At 39.7% G+C, this 27,872-nt stretch overlaps 1 protein-coding gene across 8 annotated transcripts in view; it reads right to left on the reverse strand.

Moving 5' to 3' along the window:
• The window catches only part of Pde1c (phosphodiesterase 1C), a 601,507-nt gene that overhangs the window by 6,621 nt on the left and 567,014 nt on the right, over positions 1-27,872 (reverse strand). For 4 of the 8 annotated variants that reach the window (XM_058573161.1, XM_046426003.2, XM_046426004.2 and 1 more), the window contains one exon: positions 14,038-14,106. In XM_058573161.1, the coding sequence (XP_058429144.1) occupies positions 14,038-14,106 (69 nt within the window). Of the gene's footprint in view, positions 1-4,786; positions 6,962-14,037; positions 14,107-21,106; positions 22,983-25,574; positions 27,767-27,872 lie in introns of those variants that run through there. The other 4 variants (XM_058573164.1, XM_058573163.1, XM_058573162.1 and 1 more) reach the window with 4 other exon arrangements.

Below are 27,872 nucleotides of genomic sequence, written 5' to 3' on the forward strand. Positions count from 1 at the left end.
TTGGGCCTGCTGATAGAGTTCGGCTCCCTGCTGAGGCCCTGGAAATACTTGTATGCCTGCTGTCACCCTCACTCAAAGTGTGGGAAAAGGGATATTTCATACAGTGCTGTTTTGTATGCTTTCACTGCCTTTCCCCTCTGCAGGGGATCGTGATTGGATGACAGAGCATAAGAGCAGAAGCAGGTGTCAGGGCACCATCTGGGGTGCTAGGGTGGCCTCCTGAGGGTGATTTCATTCATCTTCTGGCTATTCCTGAGATTTAAGAAGGGGTCTGACCCTCCTTTCAGTAATTGGGCCCTTCCCACAACTGAACCCACTGATAGTACAACCTCTTTCCCTTGGTGGAGAAGAACTAAGAGGGAACAAAGCTCTTCCCACCCATATGCTTAATTACCAGCAAGTTGGACACTTTTTACCCTTGGGGACACATTTGAAAAAAATCTCCTCTCCCCTCTTAGAGCAATTTACTTGGAGAAAATGATCTAATCAGCTAATGAAGGTTTTGACAAAGGTACATATCTCTGCACAGAGCCCCAAAGTTTGGAAAGTCATTATCTGTATTACTTTCAATCGCACTTAGGAAAAGTTCAAGACAGAAATGGACACACCACCGTTCTTGATTTCACAATTAACCATAATGTTTACTTCTCTTTAAAGTGATGCTCTTTGGAAAGCTTTAATTCTTGTTAAACTCCCATCTTTTTAATAAACATCACAGTTCCTCCCAGAGATGTCTATGACTTTCTCCTCCTCCTCTGCCACCACCAACCCCTCTGTATTCTCCCTGCCCCCCACCATGCTTCTTGCTCTCAGACCATTTTGCTTAATGACTACTCTTTTTTTTTGCATAGGAAATTATTGCACAGAACTTTTCTTCTTCAGAAAACAGACTATGACTTATTCCTAAATCAAATTCTTATAGTTGTTAGTTGGATTCAGATGTCAACACACAAGTGGGAATTTTTAAAGCTCCTTTTTAAAGATTATTTACACTAGACTACTATTTCCAAAAGTATCCCTTAATAAAGTTGTGAATGCCATAGGTGGGTAAGAGAGGGGGCTTCTTCAGCCAAATTTAAGAGACTGGGAGTTAAACAAGGATCTTCACACTGGAACTTACCAATGCCTTACATAAGGGTGATAGTATTATGAGTCTCTTAGAACAGCAAAGGGTGTATAGTTTTTCTCAAATTTAATTGGCTAAAGGAGCTTCCTTTTTATCAGGAGTATCTGATAGAGTATAGGAGTCTCTGATAGAGTGTTCAGCAGAAAACACCTTCAGAAAAACTGCATTAAACTCCTTTTTAATAGCATATCATATATCCTAAGTCACTAATTCAGTACACCCTTCCATTTTGCATTGAGAGTAATCCAGAATGAATAGTCACTAGTCCTCATCCAAAGTTGGGTCTGTTCTTAATTACCTTGACTTAAGCTTGATTTTCATTGGAACTGGTGTTGGTTCTTTCAGCCCATTGTGAGACTTGTTATCTTTGGGAACCATCACTCTCTAGCACAGAGCTGCATCTTCAGGTGGAGAATTTCCAAATTTCTGTCACAGTGCATCATCTCCAATGAGGATAACACAGTCTACTCTTCACTGCTGAATTGATTCTAATATTGGCATTTTTTTTTTTTAAAAAAGAAGCATTGGACATCTGTTTTCATCTCTTTCAAAGGTAATGCTATATGACCTTTGGAAAAAACATTTCCACCTATAGACATTTTCTACCTGCATTTATACACACACGTGTGTGTGTGCAAAACACATACACTAATCCAAGATAAAAATAATCATTTATTGCCACTTAAGTACTGTTTTGCATAAAGAGAAAAATTCTATTGTTGTACACTCCATTTCTAAGATCATTATCTAATTGTGGTGTTTCTGTGAAATCTCATGGAAGGCCCTTACAAAAATGCACAAAAATCACCCCAGGAGTTTGGAATTGCATGAGACTGGAATGTTAACACAGCTCCCCTGAAGATGGAGCAATATAAGAACTCTGATTTCCATTTCAGGAAGTGCTCTGGTGAAATAAATACAGTAGCTGACGTGCATGGTGTTCTAAGTAAAGCACACTGCTAAGGATTTACCATGAGTTAGTCTTTAATCCTCACTGTGCCCCTCAAGGTAAACACTCTTATCACTCCTTTCCTGGGTGAGGAAACTGAGGTTCAAAGAGTGAAAGTCACTTGCCCAATATTACTCAGCTAGGATGAAGGATATTTGGAGTCTGGCTTTATATCCAAGCAGCTGGATTTCAGAGCCTTCTCCCATATTTAAAATGATTTGGGTAAATTTCAATCTTATAACTACCATGACTGGTTAAAAGAATCAGGTTACAACTGTACCTCATTTATAGTATCAATACTTGAGTATATACCTGTGTCATGTGCTGGATTCTTGGATACCCAAGAATAGCTATGATCATGCTTCCCCTGAAATGGTTACAGTAATAGATTACCTTAATACAGTACATGGTCATTCATGAGGGAATTACATAAATGTCTTCTCTAAAAGGTCTACTAAGTAATTTCTTTCTTTCCTCACCTATGCATGTTGAAACAGGTATTCTGAAAGTCTAAACCAGTGGAAACAAGCATCAAGCCAGGTGAGATCCAGGACCTTAGGTGAGATCCAGGACTTTAGGTGAGGTTGTTCCTTGGTGGTTCTCAGCCCAGGCTGCAGACAAGAGCCACATACAGTCTTTAAAACTCCTGGTGCTCACTGTGCAGCTCAGACACTTAGAGCAGAATCTAAGGGGTGGGTGGTGTGGGACTGAGCCTCAGGAGTATTTATAACTCCAGAGTTCTGGAGTTTGAGTGCTACTGTTCTCATCTCGCCAAGCCTCTCCTTTCTCATCTTTACATCCATTATCTCATTTGTATCCCCAACATCCTTGGAAGGTGCTCATATTCAGCTCTGTCCCCATGTGACTGATGTACTTAAATTCAGTTTCCCATTAGAAGAAGGAGGAGGAGGAGGAGGGGGAGGAGGAGGAGGAGAAAGGAGGAGGAGGAGGGAGAAGGAGGAGGAGGAGGGGGAGGAGGAGGAGAAAGGAGGAGGAGGAGGGAGAAGGAGGAAGAGGAGGGAGGAGGAGGAGGGAGAAGGAGGAGGAGGAGGAGGAAAGAAAGAAAACAGCACTCACTTCAGAGGACTCTGATGAGAAAGAAAAGAAATCATGCATGTGAAAGTGACCAGCACATGCTGACGCCTGGCAGATGCTCACTTGAAATCAGGTTCCACTTCTTTCCTGAGATGAAGACCCTATACTTCTGGAATTATCTGGAAGACTTGAAGTTTCTAGGAAAACTCAGCAGCAGCCTCCATCCCCTTGGGAATTCATTCTTTCCCAAAACACAGGAGCATTTCAGTGAAGCCACACTGATAGGCAGTCCTTTCCTTTTGTAGAAATGCAATTTAGCAACGTTAACCCAACCAGAAAATTACCCTTATGCACATAAGATGTAGTGTTGTCTAAGGTGATAATCTATTCTTAAACTCCTCAAAGTGTATTTTATATTAAAAACTAGAATGATTAAGCTCATTATCTACCTTTTTAAAGATTCTGGTCCTCCAAGAACTTTACCTGAAGAAAATGAGCAGACTAAATTACCTACTGTGGCTTCTTCTTCTTCTTCTTCTTCTTTTTTTTTTTTTTTTAAAGCTCAGGGGAAAGAAGCCTATAGTCTGAGAAGCTGTGTGGTAAAGCTAAGTTGAACCACCTGAATCAATTCACTATCAATGTGGTTATGGAAAGATCGCCCACTAGCATTTCAGGTCTCCAGAGTAACACCTGCAGAGATGGAAGAGATAAGCGTTTCTCTGCCCTCTACCCAACTTGAAGCTATCTGTTGCCACTGGTGTTCCTCAACCCTAGAGGTCCATCAGATCACCAAGGAAGCTCTACAAAGTACTAATGCTTAAGTCCTACCCCAAAGAGTCTATGAAGTATTTTTGGAGTGGTACCAAAGCATCAGTATGTTTGTAAGGCCCAATCACACAACTGTGTAGCCAAAGTTAAGGACCATCAGGCTGAGTTTGTTTTGAGAACAAGCCAGTCATAATATAGGCATGTGCCACATTGTGAGAATCCATCACTGACAGCCACATATAGAACAGTATTTGCCACACAGGCATAGAGGTAGTAGGCCACACCACCAAGTGTCGTATAAGTACACTGTGTCATGCCCGGACAACAATGCAATCACAATGAATGTGTCCCTGGTGTGAAGGGACATATGACTATATTGAAGGCCAGAGAGATGGGGCAGCTGATGGGTCTGGTCAGTATAGGCGAACCTGCTCCCATCCCCGCTGGTTTGACCTTCCCACCCTTGTCGGTGTCTATGATGGGAAAACAAACCCATGAAATCTCCTTTGGAGAGAAGCATGGCCTGGGGCCCACAAAACTGGGCTAAGCGTTACTAGTTGTAAGATCCTGAGGAAATAGCTCATCAGTTCTGGCATCCAGGGATTTGTTCTTTCTTCCTTCTGTAAAATGGGGAAAACAGTAGCTGCCTTGCATGGCTGTCAGGAGGATTTTAAAGGGAATGTAAGTGAGAAAATGTGCATGGAGTCCCTGGCACAGTGTACAATGTGTAGCAGGTACTTGGAATAGGGTGGCCATTATTACACAGCACAGGAACAGAGAAGGCCATCACCAGTACCTTGTAATGGTGCCCTCACAGTTCAGTTCTCTTACGACGGTGCAGAAAAGTCATTAATTCCCCACACAGTTAGATTTTACCTCATAAAAGGTCTAATCACACACTGAAGAGATTAAATTAATGAATTTATTGGTGCATATTTGGCAGAGAGGCAAATTTTCCACATATTTTCCACATAGCTCTCTGTCCTTCGTCCACACTCACAGTGACCACTTGGATTCACAAAAGACTAATTTTCCAAAATGTACATTTATAGGTATCTATATATTCTTTCCTTTCCCATTCGTTCAGAAAGGGAATAACTTTCTGAAACCACGTACCATTCTAAGCAAAACATTTTGAATTAAGCAATGTAAAATTATGGGGGTTCATTCAGTTTCTTTGAGCAAGGCCTAACCCCAAATATAAAAGAGTACCAGAAATCCCCGTGGGAAGGTGGCTTAGACAAACACCCACACTGGAAGGAGTTCCAGTCCCTGAATTTTAATCTTGTTGTAATTAGGAAAATGTAGGGAAATTAGGGAAATGGCAAGGGCGCTTCTGATTCTTTCAGACTCTTCGCATTCATTAGGCTGAGGCATAATAATTCTTTGAGTCGCTTTCATTGGAAGCCATTACGGAGCCAATTCCCTGATCTTTTAGACCCTTCATTTATCCCACAGGCAATTCAGTCCTGCATATCAACTTCCTGAGGACAGGGACACTAGCATCCCTGGAACTTCATCATAGTACTGATAACGGTTGGTGCTGAGAAGTATGTAAATGGCTGAACACATTACATCACACTCAGCTGCCTTCAGAAATTTCCCATTTAAAGGATAAATGACTCTCCTGAAATATACAGCAAACTGGCAAAGTTGCCAGAGTCCACAGAAGCTAATATTTCTTCCTTACTTCTGCAACCTAGGTTGGCTGCCCATGTCTGCTTACAAAGAATGTCAGCATGTTCCTTTCCTCTCAAGTTTCAAGTTTGGGGCCTGAGTGAATTTCTGTTTTATACAAATGCTCCAATCTCAGCTTGTTTCTATAGGTCTCACAGTAATACAGAGAGGCACTGAGGCATAGTTTCTAAGCCCTCCTCTCCTGACAGTGGCAAAAGAGGAGGAACAATTAAATAAGATGGGGAAATCCTGTGACATTGAAAAAAAAATTTTTTTAAAAATAAGCTCCTTGAAGGAGCTGATCATTTTTAGTTTCATTCTTCATTTTCATTTTGTTTGCTATGGCACGTACAAAGGGCATGATTCATGCTGTTTCAATGGAGAAAAATATTTTAGATGTTATGCAAGCTGTCCTTCACTTGATTTTTTTTTCTCATCAACATGTATATTTTTCACATAGCTCTCTGTCCTTCGTCCACACTCACAGTGACCAATTTCAGAAGAAGCCTGTAAAGACACATTTCTTCAGGGTCATAGAATTCTGAAGCACTAAATTGAAGCATAACAAATGAGCTTTGACTCTGTCCATAGTAAATGACAGCTGCCATCTCTCATACTGAACTCAAGGTGAAAGATAGTCGCAGAGAGAACAATCATTCGAGTCTTCACTTGAAAGAGTCTAGGGTCCCTCCACATCCCAAAGAGGGACTTGGAGTTGGTAGATGGGGAACTGATCTGCTCCCCATGCAGAATACAAGTGTGAACTAAGTAGTAACAGGTGTAGACTAGTTAGCATCAGCTTTGCTAAGTGGCAATGAGTTGCACAGAAAAGGGCTAACTTTAGGCTAGCCATTATCTGTGCCTCAGTTTCCTAAACTGCAAAATGAAGGTAAAAATACCTTCCTTGGAGAGCTGTGAGGTTCTAATACATGTTAAGAACCTAGCATTGTCCCTGGTTTTTGTAGATATGTAATACATATAAAGATACTTGTTAAAAACCTGTATTAGGAACTTAGTGACATGGCACACGCCTCTAATCTGAGCAGCTCAGGAGGCTGAGGCAGGAGGATTGCTAGTTCAGCAATTTAGAGAGGTGCTAAGCAACTCAGTGAGAGCCTGTTTTTATTTTTATAAGTAAAATATAAAAAGGTTTCGGGATGTGGCTCAGTGGTTAAGTGCCCCTGGTTTCAAACCCTGTTACAAAAACAAAAACAAAAACAAAAAACAAACCTGTATTAGGGAGCTCAGAAGTCAGAATATTTTAAGTTAAATACTCAATAACTTACAATATGTATCATTTTTGTTTTGGAAAAAGAATCATAAGCTTTCTAAAATGTCTTCAGACCTCAGAGATGGCCAGGTCTCGTCCGAGGAAGCTTCCAGAGGGATGTTTTATCCGTAGTCCCCTAAAACAGGACACACAACAATGTCATTGAGAGCCAGCTGGTGTCTAACCCACAAACTCTTTCTACAGCAGGCAGTGGAGTTTAGAAGCAGAGCCGCGTCTACTGCCAATACTAGGGTGCACTCCAGCAGCAGCACGCAGGGAGGAGCAGTCAGCCACATCTGCATCAGCAAGTGACTAAGGTACTATACCTTTTCATCTAAGATCACTTCAGGAAAGTCAGGCGCCCTGGAACTGCTCAGAGGCAAGACCATGGACTAGCCGGGATCATTAGCGGTCATGAGCCACTCCTCCAGGAAGAGCCAACATTCCCCCAGCTCTCCATCACTGATGGCCCACCCATGGAGCTTGGTGGGTTCACAAATCCCATGGGGCAATTGGCTATAGAAAAAAAATGGCTGCAGGTGCTATTACTTTCCCATACAATAGTCACTTTGCTACAGATGTACAAGGAATCAAGGCTGTGTCCCCACAAGAAGTTTTCCAGGACTCGATGTTCCAGATGACCCCTTAGATAATTTCAGAAACCATACAAGCAGGTGTTTAAGGAAGGGATTGCTGGTGGCTTCTGGATTGCCATGCTGCTTACAGAACTTTCTTCATACTCAAATGCTCATATCCCAACACCCATCCCACCCAAGAGGTTAGAGAGGAAGACATTACATTTCTTAGAAACACGTTAAATCATCAACTTGAAAGAAACCAAACAAAATTGGTTTGCACAACAGCCAGAGATTTTTCACATAAAATTTCTTTAATATAAACTATTTTAAGCATACAAAAAGCAGAAATGCTCACATAATAAATACCTGTATTCTCAATACAGTTTAGACAGATATAAATGCTTTCCATAATTGCTCAAAAATGTTTTTAAAGAGATTAGATAATGCCGGTGGAATTGAGTTACCTAGTATTCCTCCTCTCTATTTTAATCTCTGCAATCACCCCCAAAAAACCCATCATTGAAAATTTGGTATTTATTATTCTTGTGCATATATGTATGAGATTAATACATTTGCATCCATAAAATATCTACTATTTCTGCATGTTTTAAATAATATACTTTGTATTAGATGTAATATATATTGTTGCAACTTGCTTTACTTGCTTAACATTATGTTAATAATGTAACATTAAAAAATCAAAACAACCATAAATAGAGGGATGATTAAGTATCTTGTGGTATATTTGCATACTAGAATGCTATACAGACACATTGCAAAGAGCTAGCTTTATATTTTGCATGTCTTTTGTAATACATTAACAAACCTCAGTGAGTTTTCAAAATAGGTGTGTCTCCTAAAAGCAGAAGGGAGCTGGATTTTTTTTTAATCAGTTAAGCTCTGTATTTTAAAAGCAAATTTAAACCACTTGCAATTATTGTTATTTATTGATACTATTGGACTTATATTGATCATCTAATATTGTTTTGTGTTTTTCATTCTTTATTCTCTGCTATTTTGTTTTTCTTTCTTTTTCTAAGTTGATGTATTTTCTATATTCTCTGTTTGTTGTTCATTTGTTGATTGAGATATCTGTTCTAGTCAGCATGGGAGGCTATAATAAAGTATAATGAAAATTTATTTCTTACAGTTCTGAGGCTGGAAGTCTATGGTTGGGATGTCAGCATGGTTGGGTTCTGGTGAGGGCCCCCTTCCCTCAGGTTATGGACTGTCAACTTCTTCTTGCATTCTCTTTCAGTGGAAAGAGCTAGCCAGCTCTCTGGGGGTCCCTTTTATAAGGGCACTAATCCATGAGCATCCACCCTCATGACCAACTCACCTCCAAATATGATTATACTGGGGTTAGATTTCAACATATGAATTGAGGGCTCATTAAGTTCAGAAAAAAAATGTAAGTCATATTTTAATTATTTCACAAATGATCCTTTGTGGTAAAAGTTACAAAATTACCAAGTTGTGCCCAAAGACAAAATAGATCTTAGTATTCCTTAACTCCATATTAAAATATCTCTTCTTCCATACATAGCCTCTGTTTCATATTTTAATCAAAATTGGACATTATTTCTATAGCCACTGGTTACTCAAACTTATCAACTAATTTTTTAATTTACTTGTGTGGTCACCATTAATTCTTGTATCTCACTCCTTTGTTTTAGGGATATCTTCTTGAATTATATCTCCTAACACTTTTTAAAGCAAAGGCTCATAAGTGGTAAATTATATCCTTGTATACCTGAAAATATTTTTACTTTGACTTCACTCATGAATAATAAGCTAGCTATTTTAGCTATTACATATTTCTTTATTTTCCCTTTGCACATGGAAGATATATTTTCATTGCCTTCTGGCATCTACTGCTGCCAATGCAAATGTTGCTGTCAGTTGATTTCTTTCAGCTTCCCTAAACCTAACCAGCCTCTTTCAGCATTTAAGACCCCTCCTCACCTGGCATAATTTTTGGGCAATCCCCCCCACCAAATGTCTTTATGTATGCATTTGTTTTTAGTTAGGTAAGGCAATTGGGGTACATGTTCCATCTTTGAATCTGAATATTTCTTCAATTCTGGAACACCCTATCTTGTTTGATGAAATGTGGTTTCTCCACTACTTTCTCAATGTCCTACTAGAGTTCCTGACAGATGCATGGCAGTTTATCTTCATAATCCTTCATTTTTTATTGAGTTACAATTCATATACCATAAAATTCATTTTCTGAGGTATACTATTTAGTATCTTTTGGGATATTAATAACATTCTGTGAACATCACCACCACCTAATTCCAGAGCATTTTAATTACCTCTAAAAGAAATGTTCCACTCTTGAGAAGTCTGACCTCATTCTGACCTCACCTCAGCCCCTGACAATCACTAATTTGCTATCTGTTTCTATGAATTAGCCATTCTGGATATTTTCTAGAAAAGAAATCATTTGACACGTCTCTGACTTTTTCTGCTGAACAAAATGTTTTCAAGGTTCGTCCATGATGTAGAATGTATCAGGGTACTTCATCCATTTAAAGAGATATGACATTTTACTTATATATTCATCATTTGATGAAGATTTATGTTGCTTTTATGTTTGGGATACTATGAGTAATAATGTTGCTGTGGACAGTTGTAAACCAAGTTTTACGTGAATATATTTTCATTTCTGTTGGGCATATACCTGGGAGTGAACTTGCTGGGTCACATGATCACCCTATGTTTAACTTTTTACTGTCAAACTTTGACAAAGTGCTTATGCCATTTTACATCCCTACCAGCAACGTGTAAGGCTCCCAATTTCTCTACATATTCACCAACACTTCTTATTGTCCATTTTTTTATTCTAGCCATCCTAGTGCATTTGAAGTCAGCTCTCACTTGTAGTTTTGATTTGCATTTCCCTGATTTACATGATGTCAAGTATCTTGCTATATGCTTATTGTCTGTGTGTAGATCTTCACTGGAGACCTGTCTATTCTAGTCCTTCCCTTATTTTTTAGTTGGGTTGCTTGGTTTTTGCTGCTGTTGAAGTTCTTTACATTTCGGGATGTTAACCCTTCATCAGGCGTCTGATCTGCTAATACTTTCTCCCATTCCATGAGTTGCCTTTCATTCTGCTGGTAATGTCCTTTGATGCGCACAAGTTTTTAACCTTGATAAAGTCCAACTTCAGTGCTTCTATGGTGACCTGTGGAATTTTAGTGCTTTGTGCTTCCCCACTGCCTTCCCTCCCCCTCCCCAAGTTCCTTCTCCTGTCTAGAGTTGTGTAATTGTTTCTATGGGTCCCTTAAACTTCCACATCAGAGCCAGGACTTATAATGATAATTTGTGTCTAGAGTCTCCAGAATCATTGGGGATATTGCAGATCCAATTCCGAAGCTAGTGTGGTCTGGTAGAAAAGCTGGATCAATGTTTTTCCAACTCTCTAGGCCACCAGCTTCCTGTTGGTTCTATTTGGCTGCAGCACCAGGCTGCAGGTCAGCAGTAGTGGTTTTAGCTCCCAGCCCAAGTCCTGTGTTCAGATCTCTCCTGACAGTCTAGCTCCTTCTGCTACTTCCTGACTCTCCCCACTCAGGATACAGAGCACAGCTGTCCATGGCTCGACTGTTGGTCACAGTTTGTGTGAAAGGATTCCCTTTTATTTCTGGTCCCTAGAGCAGGTTGTCTAATATTGGTCTTTAATTTTTTTTAAATTGATTTTTCTATTTTGCCCATCCTTGTATGTGTTTGGAGCAAAGGAATGTGTGTTAAAGAATGAACTTCCTAGGCCACTTGGCTGGAATTCACAACAGACGTTTTCACCCCTTCATGCAACAATGATTGATGAATTGATCAGCCTGCAGCTAACGGAGTTGATTACAATGGATCTGGCCACTTAGATGGTATTGAAGAAAACAACATCCAAATCTTGAAATCCCGAGCTAGATCTATTCAACTGATTGTATGATCAAAGGTGTTTAAAAGCTGTTTGTTGGTGGTGGTTAAGAATTGTGCCTGGTACAGCTGTGATGGCAATGAAACTCCTCTTAAGCGGGGGCATGAGCAGGCACTGGCTAGGCCAGGGGAGGAGGCCTCAGTGCATTTGAGCGACAGGCAAGCAATGAGTGAAGCTCCTTAGGGAGGACGGAGGGGAGCTGGCCACTGTAATGGGCGAGGTGGAGAGGATCAGTGGACTGTGTGGTCAACTGTCATCATTGCTTTGGGAGCCACCCTTCCACTTATCTAGGCTTTCGAGATGGTCAGAACTCAAAAACCTGAGACACAAGTCTGGGATCAACTCAGACTACCATAGTCAGACTAAGAACAAGGTGGTGTGCCTCTGATCAGAGGCCATGCAAGCCCAGCAAGCCAGCCGTGGGTGCCCAGCAGAGCAGGTGGGACCCTGTCAGCTTGGCACCTCCTTGTGTAAGACCAGGTAGACCTCCACAGTTCCACCTGAATCAGGAATAAAATGAGTCTATGAGGAGCAGATGTCATTCCTTGACTCTGGAATTGCTTGGTGTAGAGCTGTTTTCTTCCTAATGCTTTAAAGTCCTAAAAGCATGATGGCCACAGCAAGGACACCATGACAGGGGCTTCCAGACCCTGTGAGGCCAGGTCCACTCAGTACTAAAAAACAAGCGAGTATAGTTGAAAGAAATCCAAACATCAAAATGAGTTTGGATGGTTCCTCTCAACAGCATCATAAATCAAACACCCACTCATGTACACAACCTTGTAAACACGGGATGATACCCGGAGTCAGAAAAGAATAAGATGGTCTCCACTGTGGAAAAAGCAACCTATCAACAGGTAGAGGCACATATCAGCAAATCCCCATAATGCAATCACCACCTAGATGATCTGGAGAGGACTACAATGAGAAATGAACCAAGAGAAGCCAAGGGAAATTAGTTTCAGGCAGTGACAGAGGCAGGAAATTCAAGGGCTACTCAGCAGACACCCAGTGAATCCAGATGTTGAACCAGGGTAAAGAAGCTGCAGAAAATGAAGTTGAAAAAGCAAGTAGACGTAGATTATATTTCATTTGCCTAATAATGCCACTAATTATGAAGTGAACTATTACTTCATGCACAAGCAAGAAAAAATAGCTGCTAGTTAAATTATCACAGCCCACAGATTTCAAAGTACCCCAACTTCAGAAGGGTTAAAATACAAGGCAATGTGCCTTTCAGAATAGATGCAATATGTTAGTTCCCAAAAGAAGAAATCCAAGACATGAATTAACATCACAAGACAGACAGTTTTTTTTTTTTTGTAAAAACTAATAAAGGCAAGCCAAATATGAAGAACATGTCATGTTTTCTTACCAAGGTGGTAAAGTATTAAAAATAATGCTCAGCATTAGCAATAGTGGACAATAGTGGAATGGGAAAATTCACACTAAAAGTGTAAATTAACATTACCTTTCTGAAAATCATTTTGTAATAAATGTCAGGAAACTAAATATGTATATATCCTTAAGTTAATAATCTGTCTCTAGGAATCTATCCCAATGAATTCTTATGGGCTCTTGCATAAGAAGATGACATTACTTATAGCAATAAAAATGTAAGCTACATGAATGGCAAATTATCAATGAAAATATAAGTAAATCATAGTGTAATCACAAAAATATGAACCAATCATATGATATGTCAAGAGCTTTGTAATGTTTTGAACAACTAATAATAATAAAAAAAATTACTAACATGAAGAAACATTTAATGTAAGGGTAAATTTCAAAGGGGAGAAACAAAATTACACTTAAAGTATCATTTGAATTTAAGCATCAAAGTATTTAATAAAGACAGAAGGAGAGGTCATTTAGTTTAAGTCTGAGGGAATACCATTATTCTTCAAATTTTTCCTTCCCCAATTTTTTATTATTTAAAAAGTATTTTTAAATGGCCATGTTTACCTTTTATAATCTCTCCTTCTCCCCAAACAGATATGTGTTTTCCAAGTTCCACTACAATTAAATTGTAGTAGAAAATGTAAGACTATGTCTGGACACAGAGTGACCAATTGGCACCCCTTATATTAACTGGCATCTACAAATGATCATTATCAATGTTTAAAAATTATCTAGTCTGGGTTAGATGGGATCCAGGTCATGAATATTTTCATATTCCTCAAAAGTAGAAATGAGCTACATCATTAGCTATGATACTGGGTCAGTACTATGCTACATTTACAAGCATTATTTCCCAATCCTCATCAGACAGAGGAGACCCATGGGAAAAACAAAGTTCCAGGAAGATACAGTGTAGATGAGGTGGCAAAGTTTGAACAAGGCAAAACTGAATTATAAATTCATGTCTTTCTCTCCAGATTCACACTTCTTTCCCTGCACCACCTGCCTCTCAGGCTACAGATTTCTGTCGCCTGTCTAGATGAATGTCCATAAAGAATAAAACTCTATTCTTTCCGTTGGTGAGTAGAAGAGATTGTGAACTAATTATGGAACCCTTTCTGTTGGAACCTCACCCATATGGATGCCAGGCACATAGCTCTCTGATAGTGAAGCAGACTAGATAAACAAGGGGCCAGATTTTCAATTTATTAACCACTACACTCAACTCTTGATAAAGCAGTTTTCTAGGTTGTGTGTGGTCACTAAGATCATAGCACAATACCATTTACCCACCTGGCAAGGTAAGGCGACTTGTGGAGCTAGTGCTGGGGGCTGGTGAGCCATGAGAACGCTTCTTTGTGCCTGTAAAGAGGAAAAAGAGGATAAGGAAAAGTAGGATGGTGGATACACCTGAAATACGTTCGATAAATCCAAAAGTTTGGGTCTAATAGAAGGTTGGGTGAGACAACAGGGCAATGCACAGTCTCTGGTCCCAAAGAGCCACGAGTCCAGCTTTGATCTTTGTGCGAGTGATTGTGCTCCGTCCCCTGGTTGGCAGGTTGGCATGTGCAGACCAATGCACCTGAACAGGGTGCACTTTGGCAGCACTGGGAAAGCTTCTAAACATGCAATTCCTTAGGGCGTTGCCCCAAAACCTTCTGTTTACATGGTACTGGGGTGGAACCCAGCTTTAGTATTTTTCTTTTGATACCAGGGATTAAACCCAGCAGTGCTTAACCACTGAGCCATATCCCCAGCCATTTTTAGTATTTTATTTTGTGAAAGAGTCTCACTGAGTTGCTTAGGATCTTGCTAAGTTGCTGAAGCTGGCTTCGAATACCATCCTGTTGCCTCAGCCTCCCGAGCCTCTGGGATTACAGGCATGTGCCAATGCACCCGGCTAGCATTGGTATTTTTAAATCCCCTCAGATGATCCTAATATGCATCCATGGTACAGAACTACTAGCTGGGAAAGGAAAGTTCTGGATTTAGAATTGAGGAATTGGGGTTTGGTTCCTGCTTTGTCTCTGTAGCCTCTCCTTGCCATTGGATCTCAAGCCATTATAACTGGATCTCTCTGAGGCTCAGGTCTCCATCCAAAATAAAAGTGAAATTACAATAATTACATCCAAGTGTGCTGGTGAAGATCAAAGGAACCAAGGTATGTTAGAGCACTCAGGAACTGTGGGGGACTACACAAATGCCAGGGAGTAGATTCTCTGAGCACCCCAGTATTTTATCAGGAACAGGATTATCTGTGTTCTATAAACAGTTTAATGGGTTCCTGAGGGATTGAAAAGGCAGTCTCCAGAGTAGAATCAATAAGGACAAATCAGCAAAGGGACAGAGGAAGGGCTGATTGTTTTACAAAAGAACATTTACATTTTACACATGTGTGTGTACATAGATATGTGTACTGATTATTGTATACACACATACATATTCATATGTAAATATATAGGTACACATCGACTCATACATGCAAATGTATCTTATATACATTTATAAATATCATTCATTCAATCATTCATTCTTTCATTCTTTGATTTTGCCATTCAGAATGAGGAGGAAGAGGCCTGGAAGCCAGAATCCAGCAACCCAGCAGATGCCAGAAGTCTGAGCTAGTAGGAATGCAGAGAGAATCCTTGAGCAGAGAGTAGAGAGTCAATGTTATTCCTGTTATGAGTCCTTCAGATTTTAAATAAAGTTTGCTCCATACATGGAGGCCTGGTGTGAGTGGTAATTGGGTTGATGGAGAAAACTGTCAACGGAGTCACCAGAAAAGGTAACAAGATGACCCACAGGCTAATGGGCATCAAAGGAAGCAGGAATTTGGGGCTGGAGGTGAGTGGGTGAGCAGTGAGCTTTCCCTGTACCTGAATTCCTGGTGAGAAGTGGGGGAATGCACTTTGAATGGTGTTTGAAGCTATTTCATTTTAAATCTTAAAGAACAAGGGAACAACCTCAATGTTCTGTGTTATTATTAATTATTACTTTTATTATTGGCAGGAATAGCAGTAGTGTGAAGGATTAATAAAAAATAGAAAATACAAAATTAATCCAATCACCTCAGACTTATAAAAAAAATTTGATTTGCATGAGGTTAAAAAAAAAAAAAAAACTGTATCCCGCAGGATTTCAGTTGTACATTTCCCAGGTTTCATGGCTGCCCTGAAAGTCAGAGTCATAGGGGAACTTCAAGGGTCTAAACTGGCTGTACCTGTGCTTCAGAGTCCCTGAAGGCAATTTTTATAACTATGGCTTTCAGAGTTTTCTCCTGGACTCTGAGGAAGAATCTGTAGGAATGGAGTCAGTGCTCTGCCTTTTTGGCAAGTTCCCCAGGGTGAATCTAGTGACCATTAGTCTCATAAGGTGTCTTGGTCACTATGAAATTAAAAAAAAAAAAAATGTACCTAGGATGACACTGTGGTCCAGGCTAGGCCCACCTCACTTGTGCAGGCCAAAGGGTGTGGTTCACATTGTATCCCACATAAAGCATGGAGGACCACTAGCCAGCCCTGACCAGGGGTGCTACCAGGATGCAAATCCAACCTCCAAACTTCCTGTTCCATCAGAAATGCCTGTGTCCTGATTGATCCACCTCCACTATGGGGACAATAACTATGGCTTTCAGAGTTTTCTCCTGGACTCTGAAGAAGGATACAATATGTTTATCCTTCCTTTTTGTTTGTCTCACAATATTTGGGACATGTTTTCTCAACAGGGACACTATGACATTTGAGCTGCATGATTCTTTGTGATGGGAGTGTCCTGGGCATTGCAGGAGGTTTTAGAACTATTCCTGGCCTCTACCCACTAGATGTCAGTACCACCTCCCAAGTCACAACAATCAAAAGTATCCTCCGGGCAATGACAAATTTCTTCTGGAGGCAAAATTGCCCTCAGTTGAGAATGCCTCTTCTAGGATGGAGACAGGATTTAGGACTTTTTTATTCAGAGCCATTATTCCCAATGCGGTTGCTTGGTCCTTAGTAATAGTCACTGCCAGCTATTAAGAGGTTTCTATGTCCCTGGTACACTATTAACTAGGAACAAGGAAGTGCATATTCTTTCTGATAATAACATTCTGACAATAACAATATTCACATTTTATAGTATTTGGAGACAAAGGAAGTTTAAGCAATTTGTGCAAAGTTACTGGGTATTGATGGTGGGTAAAATTTAGCCAAGACCCTTCAAAGTTCAAACATACAGAAATTTTTTTCCCATGACTCTTATTTCCTCTTGGTCTTCCAATACAGCCTCTCCACTTTGTGTAAGGATCAAAAAAACCTGGAGCAATTAACAAAAGGAGAAAACAAAACCGGGTTCTCTGACCAGACCAAACCATAGGGAGCCAGCACTTCTGGAGAAGATGCCCCAGGGATATGGATATTTCACACTTGCCACAGTGTGGCTCTGAGGTGGCTCTCAGGTGGCTGTGAGGCTCAGGCATCCTAGGTTTACCCACTACACCAGAACTTTCCTTCCTGGTGGAAACTATGGCTTTTGGTGGAGACTCTTCTGGAGAGGTCCAATTTAATCCTGCCTACACGAGTACTTGAAAATTGCAAAGCACTTGGAGGCGCTGCTTTCAGTATGGAAATATCTACTGTGACCAGGTTACTTCACAGGAATTTTGGGTGCAATTAAAAAAATAATTATGACCTACTGTGATCTTCCAAAGCCTGCAGTTTAATGGCTTGCCCTAGAGGCAGGTTTTCATTCCTTTGGTGCCTTCTTAGCAGACACCGAGTCAGACAAGGGAACTCTTCAGGCCTCGGGGCAGTGAAAAAGCAGATAGGTGCGCCACATCTTCTATAAATGCTGTTGTTTACCCTGTTTGCTTGATGAAATGTGTGGTCTATCAGGAAGGGTTGAAACCATCCCAACCAGCGTCTCAGAATCATGAGTCATAGGCAGGCAGCAGGCAGGGATGCATAAAATAACCTTCAGACAGCACCTGGGACCACTGGGGGTGGGGAGGTTCTGAGTCAGCCTCCCACGGATGCCAGTTTACTGCTGCTGCATTCGAAAAGTCATTTTCCACTCCAGAGCCAACCAATTACCTATCACTCTGCTCAAAAGTTCCACTTGTGGGAATAATACCAATTCAGACTTAAGTTTTGACTTCTAAAACCCTTTGCCTCTCCCTGGCTCCCATCCCAGGGAGAACATTAGAAACTGTCAGAAGATCCAGATACAAGTTCAGCTTCTAAACTGTGCTCGATGGTACCATGTAGGTGGACAGCTGGGGACAAAGCATCACATGGAACTGGCTTTTGGATGTACTGCAGAAGTCCAGGCGGGGATACTGATCCATGAGTGACTTGTTAACCACTCTGTCAGTGGTTTTTAATCCTGGCTACATATAAGGATCATCTGCTGTCATGTGCTGACATTTGAATGCTTTACCCAGGGATGCTCTTTGGTTTGGTTTGGTTTTTGTCTGGTGTGGGATCAGGGCCTAGGTACTTTGTAAAGTGAATCCCCAGCAAAGATGTTTCTTTCAGCTGTCAGGAGTTCTGTCATCTGAAGAGCTAGGGTGCTTTATCCTCCTACAGAATATGAATTTTGTAAGGAGTTTCTTTCCTTTTTTTTTTTTTTTTAAGGTTTCCTGGAAGCTCAGATGCAGTTTAGGACTTCATGCTGGGAACTGGGAAGCCTTTTATTTAACATGCATGTTCCCAAAGGAACATTTGCCCTGGTTCACTAACTCACTATGCCTCAGTTTTATTCTGATTATTTTTTTCAGCACCAGGGATTAAACCCAGGGGTGCTTAACCACTGAGCCACATATCTAGCCCTTTTTTTAAAAATATACTATATTTAGAGACAGGGTCTCACTGAGTTGCTTATGGCCTTGCTAAATTGCTTAGGCTGGCTTTGAACTCAGGATCCTCCTGCCTTGGCCTCCCCCAAGCTGCTGGGATTACAGGCACATGGCACTATACCCGACTTTTATTCTGATTTCTTAATTCAAAGAAAAACAATTTTATAATCAATTTATGTGATTTTAGAATTCTCAAATATTTTACAAATGAGGTAGATAATATAAAAACAAACAATTATGTGGATACTGACATAATATTTCATTTTCCTCATTTTTTTATTTCTAAAAACTTCAATTTGAGAACATAATGGTGAGGCTCAAGTAAGAAAATACTTGTGTAAACCATGAAGTGTAACATACTGTTTGTTATTGTTCAGTTTATATTCAAAGAAAGTGGTGTGTGTGTGTGTGTGTGTGTGTAGTAGGTAATACATCATCTTTGGTAAATAAACATTTCAAGGTCAAGAATTACATTGTCCTTGACCTAGAGTGAATGTTTAAGGAGTAAACAATCCAATCAGTCAGCTTGGGGCAGAATGTCATCACCACAGCTTATGTGACTGGAGGTACCTTCTGACAAATGAATGGCTTTCAGTATTTCAAATTAATGTCCTTGGTTGGTTCAGCTAAAAGGCAATGAATTCAATTCGTCAGGAGTCTGGAGAGAGGACGGTGATGGAAGTGACAACCAAGGCTGCCCGCCTTGGGGTGAACACACACATCTAAGATTCAGGATGTCCTGAAGTTAGTGCTAAACCCCAGTGATTTGCAGCTTAACCTCAAACAACTCACTTTCCTCTGCAAAATAGGGTTAGCATGGCCAAACCCACGCCTGCTGGGCAAAGGGTGATTTAAGAGCCCTTCTAGACCAAGCATCATCTGTATGAGCAGTGTGAGCAATATTATGATAGAATTGGGCCCCACAGGGCAGAGGTGGATGCTGAAAGACTAGGGAGGGAAAGAGTTTGTCAACATACTAGACATTTTCAACCACTTTTTTTTAGCGTATTACAAACGCCTGCCTTTATGACACCCACAAACCTCTGACCACAATTGTACCTGTGTCTGCCGACATCTTTATGTTCCATTTAGGCTGTAGCAAAGGGCAACAAGCCAACATCTCAGAACACATCATCATTTTTGCCCTTTTACATCATTACAGAAAGAGCATCAAAAGAAGTCCAAGTTCTGCTTTGGGCTATGGAATCACTGAGAGTTTGGAGGGCTTCAAACCACTCACACCTGTGAGTTGTCTTCCAATGGTATATAAACCAGAGGTGCATCTTCACAGTTTTTTGTTTGTTTGTTGTTTTTTTTCTGCCACAACACTATCCATACTATTCTGGCTTTGGTGTGACCTGACTATGTTCATCACAAAGAACAATGATCAAAAACACAAAAGCTTCAACAATATATGCTTTTTTAATATTTGAATATGCTTTGAAATTGTTCAGAATCTTTGACACACTGATTGCACATATAGAAATTTGTCCAGTGGAGATATTTGGAAATGTGACAAAGATTTATATAAAAAGGGATTCATTGCTTTTATTTAAAACTGCAAAAATAAAAAATGAAAGCATTGAACTTAATTGTCCAACAGTGGAGTGATCGTTAAGTAAATTGCTAGAGCCACAAAATGAAATATTGCATTATGTTGCTATTGAAATTACATTAATGAGGAATTAAAAAAGAAATCAGAAAAATTCTTATAAACCAATGTTATGTGAATGAATCATAATGCAAAATTAAGTATACTGTGTGGCTTTAACTGTGCAAAAATGTATAGTAAAATACCATAAGGGCATAGAGTATTGACTGATTGTCAGGGTATTGCAGGTGATTTTAAGTTCTTGGTCTGATAACAGCAATGTTGTTACAAGTACAACCAATCCTACAGGGCATAGGTGGATTTCAAAGAATATATTTTCCAAAATGGATAATAATCCAGGGGAGTCATGCACATGAATAATACTTGGTGGCAGCCCACCAAGGGGTGGTATTTGTGTAATGCACCTCATCATCACTAGGGGGTCCCCTTCAAGGAGCCTGTTTGAAGAAAGCAGGCTGGGTGCTTGACAGTATGTAAACCACTTGTATCAACTAATGACTATTTGCTAGTCAGACTCCTAAAGAGCAGGAGAATATTTACTTACAAATATAAGCTTTTCACAAGAGAAAAGGGAGAAAAAAAATGGAATTCAAAAGCTAGTATCACATGGCTGTAAAACCATATATCATTGTACCCTAATGAAAAATAATATGCAAATCAGCCTAATCCCATGAGTGCTGAGGTTTCTTTTGCCTTGGAAGACCTTCTGATAACCCATCCACCTCATCCCCAATAAAAAAGGATTATATGAAGCATGATACAGTTGTATACTGTGAATATCCACCAGTGTGTAGGCAAAGGTCCTTTGGACCTGGAAATTATGGGGTGCATGCAGAAATATAAAAGTGACAAAGGACGGAGTGAGATTGGGCAGCTACATATCTGGGGAACAGAACATAGACAACAATAGAAAAACATTGAAAGGAAAAAAATACAGCCTTTTAATTTTTCAAATTCCAATTAAGAGGTTAACTCATTGTTTTTATTTGGTTATCAGAAGAACATACAAGTCGTTATTCATTACTAGATGCTGGGGGAAAATTATACATTGAAGGACTATCAGGCTCATTGGTGCAATAAAGATTTACAATAAACACATCTTTAATTTTTTGAGAGCAGTTTAGCATTCTCCGCTTTACATGAATCTTTATGATTTACTTTTGCATTTGGAGATACAATGCTATGGCATTGGAACAGATTGTTTTACTAGAAAGCAGCATCACAGAGAACAGAACACTCTTTGTTAGAACACGTGGTCATTCTCTTTCTCTCTGATGTACTGCAAACTGTATTTTGTTTGCCAGAAGCACGATTCACATCATGCAAGTACATAGCATCACTACTGCAAAATACAGATAAGTCTATTTCCATCTTCGCTTTTGGAAGAGCATTTATAGACCCATACAGAAATCTCTTCCTTATTCCTGTGATCTGGGTGGGAGTTTGGAATTCTGTGTGTTCTGATTGTTTCCTTCTTTTAAGTTTTGCTAAAGCATCTTGATATCGATTCAGGCATTTCCCACAAATCCAGTGGCAGGGATTTGAACAGTAGCAAAATCTAAGGCTGAGGGGATGAGCCAAGTTTTCAATTCACATGTGAACAGAGCCCTTACTAGCAGGCAGTCTACAGACTCATGGTCAGGGCACAACATCCTACAGAGAAGAGCTTGTGACTGTACAAACTGTATTCCCACCGAGAGAAAAGAAGAGCCATATTACAAGGGACTTCAAGTGACTCACATTGCTTTGAGTACTGGATCTCCCATCAGGACTTCTTTTTACTTGATTCCTTTCACCCATCTATTCCCTCCCCCCACCTACCCAGCTGTACCTTTGACATGTAACACTTCTTTGTGTACATTACACAGGAACTTGGTGCTTTTTGTTTTTTCCTCCATTATTTTGTGTTCTGTGTGCTAAAATGATCCTGCAAACAGAATGGCCTACCTGGACAGAGGAGAATGAAAGAATTTCTGAAAGGTAGAAAAAAACGGAAGAAGAGAAGAAGGAAGAGATAAAGAAAGAGTATGAAAGAGGGAGAAGAGATTTAAATTAGATGGGATTGACGGGTCTGGCTGTTCAGTGGGCACGAGAGCTGATAAAAACCTAGCCGAGCTCTACCAACGAAAATAGCAAATATATTTTCAAGAAATTTACAGCATATAAAATTGTATAAAAATATCATCAAAGCAAGAAAAAAGGAAAAGTGTACTCTATAGTTCTACTCTAGAATCAGTTACTGAACAATACCTATGGCTGTAGATTTGTACTATAAATCTATGCATGTTGGTGTGTGACTTCTATATTTCTGTATCATTGCACACATATCCACTCAGAGACAAGGATAATTGTGCACAAACCCCTACCCCAAGATAGATCAACACTGAAGAGCAAAGACTATACAACAGTGTGCCTCCAGAACAATCTATTTAAAAACCATTCCAAAGCTACTGAGTAGTGGGAATTATTTCAGTTGAATTACCTTACTCATAAACTGACTGGTAGATGCTTCTTCTGGTGCAGAAGTCAGAGCCCATGAAGAATACATGGCTGAGGTCCAAGTGCCATGACTGAAGCTGACCAAAGTAGAGGATGAGCCTTCAGATGGCACTGACCATGGCTAGCTACAGCCAGCATTTACCCCGGGAGGTGACGCGGCCTCACTAGAGGAAACTGAGTTCTGGGTGAGCTGAAGGAGCCCACACAACATTTCCTGGCTCTGCAATGGCAACCTAGGCTGGGTTGAAGTTCTTTCAGTGAAGCTCGCCATTGTCCGTGTTAATCCACTTCTGCCTGGAAACAGAAGCCAGAATGAATGTGAACTCATCTTAGATATGCCTGCCAGTGTTTTAAAGAAAAATGGGTAGGATGAGATGTTAAGAAAATAATCATGAATGTATAATATTTAATTATGACCTCTATGAACCATTCAGTCCGGGTCTCTCACCACACCTCATCTTTGTTTAATGTAAAAAGGATTTCTCTCAATAAAGAAATTCTTCCTTATCATGGATTCTCCTGGAGAAGCACCTGTCTTTTTCAAATACCTAAAGAGGATCTCCAGAGGCCAACTTCCTATTTTTTCTCAACTCCATGGACCCATATTCACTAATAACATAAACCTTAATGTCAGCGGTGCTGGTTTATTCCAATTCTAGTGTCATTTCTATGCCCATCAGTGTCTTTGATGACAGGAAACCTTAAAAACTGAAATTTGGCATTGAGGTAATGTGTCTCTTGGTTCTCAGAGGGATATTTCAGAAGAATACCATTGGTGTTCATAACAATTTTTTCATTAAGTTCATTTTCTCAGTGATAATGAGGCTTTTGATCATGGATCACTGTTGATGAATTACAAGCATTACTCTCCATTTATTCATGAATAAGATCCAATATAACATCATTATTGCAACATTATGTTTTTTAATATCCAATTTTGCTGTGGTTCAGAGCTATACCCACCGTAATAATGGAGAAGCAGAACTGCTATGCAATGATTTCTCATGGTGCACATATAGATTTTCCTATTTTCTCCAAGACAGTGTACTTTGGATATAAAAAGTTTACTTTGATTCGAAATAAATCCACTGACATTTCATTCATGGAGAGTGGTGTCATCACTTCTTTTGGTAGAGCATTCTCAGACAAATTATGTTGAGTTATGATTTTTTTTTATTTCTCTTACATTAAAAGGGCATGGCAAAATTTTTATTTATTATTCTTAAACTTGGCTCTCTTAAACAGTTTCCCCCACATAACCTGCCATTTCCCATATCTTATAATAAGCTATTTGTATGACCAGGGTGTGTCTGCACATATTTGAAATACAAGTCTCATGAACATAAGTGAAGTGCTTGGCACATGGGAGTTGCTGAATACATTACCAGGCAAATTTGAATTTTGTTTATATGCACAGGTGGATGATGGGATCCATTCAATAATTCCTCCTGTGTTTTCTGAAGGCTGGCTGAGTGCCAGGCACTGTGATGGGCCAGTACAACTCTTGTAATACACAAGGGCATCTCAGCATCAGGAGAACAAAGCTTCCAACAGGGGAAAAATGTTGCCTGAATCCCCCACATCCTCTTTATTTGGGAGATAATTCAACATACATAGGCTTTTGATCTCAGAATCTATCCTGTTATTAAAAAAAAAAGAAAAAAAAAGATTTTTGTGCTCTACTTTTTTTCTTTTGTTTACTCCAAGCTTCACTGGGAATATTACAAAGTAACTTCTATTATCTAAGTCTCTGTTTAGCCATTAAGAAAGACTAAAAGAAAATATGTCCCATATACTATCTATTCATCCATCTATCTAAAGAAAAGTGATCCATGAGAGAAATAATAGTCAAAGGCCAGGACTCCCCAAATGTAGATTACAAAATTTGTTTTTCTTTTTTTTTTATCTGCTCTCCCTCTCAGAGCCCATGATAATGTTGCTTCTTATTTTTCACTTTTACACAAATACATGGTACCAGGTGGATGTCATAATGTCTTAAATTCTGCAAATGAAATGGATATGTGCACTGATTTTTTTCTTTGACTTTCATATGTTCAGTATCATTTTATCATTTAAGTATGTCACCTCCATAATGGGATCCTGTTGTATGTCTTCAGTAGTTCTTATAAAGCTCCAAGAATGAAATGGACCGTGGAAGAAAGTCCATTTGAATTGATGGGTTTGAAGCAAGTCTTTTGCTTGCTGCCATAAGCTATTAGGGGTCAGAGTCGAGGAAAGGTAGGCAAGAATAAAACATGGCACATTGACCTCTGTAAGGATGAGTCATCATGCCACCCAACCACACGACAGCAGAACAACCTGGAAAGGGAGCTATTTAGTGACATGGGCACACAAACTCAAGGGCTGACTCCATTTGTCAGGTTCTACCCAGGAATACGTAGCATGTGTGGTTGACTAGTGGGAGAATGTCTCTAATGCTACGTTACACACTGGTCAATCCTCAATTCAGGTGTGTGCACCCTGCTCTGTATGTAAATCAGAGGCAGATTCCACCGTTGGCACAAGGGAACAATCTTCATCCCTTATTGCAGCTGAATTTGGAGAAAGTTGTTTCCAGAGAATTCAAAGACCCTAGAAAATGAGCTAGAGCTTTGGAAATACTATTCTTCCAGTCAATACTGACTTGGAAAAGTTGTTCTAATGTTTTATACGCTCCAACCCCGATTCAGAACATAATACAGATTTTTGTGCACTTTTTAAATAACTTTGCATTTTTACTCAATGTGTCTTCAAAACATTTTTTAAAAGATTTAAGTCAGTGAATTACACACAGCTTTTGTTTTTCCTCACTGAGAATTCCAAAGTTCTACACTGTATAAAATTCTCCTCCCATTCTTTTTCAGTTGGTTAATGACTTAAAACAAATGAAAATATTTCCATCTTTATTGGTGCTAGAAAAAAATGGCTATATTCCTGTTCCTTTTTCAAATATTGTTTAGTGTTGCTTACTGGATTATAAAATGGAAGCTGTAGACATTCTATTTTGTCTGCACAAAAAGCTCCATGTACAAAAATACAGAATAGAAATGAGGTAAAAGGTCCAGGTTCCAAGGTCAAGAATTGACATCCCTTAGCTCATATCGAACTCCTATACAAAGTCATATCCCCCTTTAAGAACACAGTTTGCTCACTGATGTCCCACGGATTACAAGCAGCTCATCTACATATTTTGTTTGACCCGCACAGTGTAAGTTTCTGAGTTAGTTGCCAAGATGTAAAAATTTTGAAAGGATTTACATAAAATTCTAGATTTCTAGAATCTTCCTTCCTACACAGAACCCCTGTTGCTACATAGCACAAGTCAGGTGGCTGACTATACTCTGCCTCTTTTTGACAGTACCAACCCTTGCCAATTCGTCACAGTCCTCACTGATCTTTACTGTCTCCTTGATGCCAAACCCCTTGATAAATTGCCATGCATCACAATAATTGGAACATTGCATGGCTTGCTTTCCTCATTTATTTGACCTGGTAGGCCCCTAAAGTCATTTGAATTTGTGATCATATTATCTACTGTGGGCACTATTAGGAAAAATGTAAGTATTCTTATGAGGCCAAATGTAAAATGGACAGAAGAGACCTGTCACACATTAGTATGCTACTGGGTACTCTTTATGATAAAGTTCTGTAAATCTTCCATTGAAGAATATTTCAGTGAGCAAAAAGGCCTCATAGACCACCTGTGATCTCTCTCTCTCTGAGGAAGTATGGACATTTTGCTTTAGTAAAGCAGAGGTTTCTAAACATGTGTTTTTGTGCTTTTGTGTAGAAATTAAATTTGCAATGGAGAATACACTGAAGCCCATTGCCTAGCCACTTTCTGTTCCTAATCCCTCTTCACCACAGCATACCCATGTGATTTACTCTTGGGAAGAACTCGGGATTCCACAGGTACATTGTAAGAATCATTTTTATCCAAATCATACTATTTAGACCCATAAAATCACATGCTTTTCTTGTACTCCATGGGATCCCACTTTTATTTTGGCTTCAAGGGATGGTATAAATTATTCCTCTTCCTGGATACATTTACTATTTTTATTTTCTACTTGTGCTATGAAAATCAACTCCTATCTGTTATTTGTAAAGCCTCACTAAAAATGAAAAAAAACTTATCTGACCTATCTCCCTGGTACTAGGATGCTTATCACTTCCCTGAAAAAAAAAAAAAAGATGAAGTCAAATCACAGATATCCCAAAGAAGAGGACCAACCAACCAGTGGTCAAAATTTCAGTAACCCCTTGGTTATGGATGCCACCCAATGAAAACAACAGGGTTCCCACCTGACAGTAGAGTCATCAGCTGACACATTTGAGGTTCACATTCATGAATGCACAGATAAAATAAATTAAGCATCAAATACAGATTCCCATAGGATAGTCTCCTTAAAAAAAATAAACGGAATTTTATATTATACAAACGGGGGAAAAAAGGCATAAGAACAATTTTTAAATCTAAAAGAAAACTGGAGAAAAACAAATGTTCTCGACTCAGGAAAGAACCAGAGATGGAAATCATCATTTTGGCTGTGATGAGGGCCAGCATGGCTATTTCTACCATCAGTAGCCAGTGCAAAAACAAAAAAACAAAAAATCCCAAAAAACAACATTTCACAGAACAGCATTGACAGTCATAAAACGGCAAGTACAGTGTGTGTGTGGCTTTTCCAGGCCTCTCCCAGCACATCCAGGGTGTCCGTTCTCATCAGGCCAGACAGGTGCCGTGAAAGCCACATCATTGGCAAAGGATTTTGAGGAAGTCCCTTCACGTTTTGTTTCTGCTTGTGCAAAAAAATCTCAAGTGGTTTTGTTGGCTCAGGGGGAAATCCCCTAGAGTTCTAAGGACCTCAAACCAACCTCCCAGGACTCATCCCTGGGAGGAGACGGCATGAGAGAAGGCCAAGTGTGGGGGGGCTTGTTTTTGGAAGTTGTACACCTTCCCCAGAGAGGGGTCTTTGTGGAAGAAGAAGAAGGAGAATGAAGAAGCTCAGCTAAAATGATGCAAGACACTGGCAGCCTCTCTTAGTGTATATGAGGTCTTTTCTACTCTTCGGAATCTGAAAAAAAGAAAAAGAAAAAAGAAAAGTGTCAATGCTGCCTTCCCCACCCACTCCACCCTCCGGGTCTTAGGAGAAGAAAATCTGGGGGGAATAAAAACGAAAA

Source organism: Marmota monax, unplaced genomic scaffold, assembly GCF_021218885.2.
Source record: "Marmota monax isolate L192 unplaced genomic scaffold, Marmota_monax_Labrador192_F-V1.1 WCK01_AAM20220418_F8-fsc00133, whole genome shotgun sequence".
NCBI lineage: Eukaryota > Metazoa > Chordata > Mammalia > Rodentia > Sciuridae > Marmota > Marmota monax.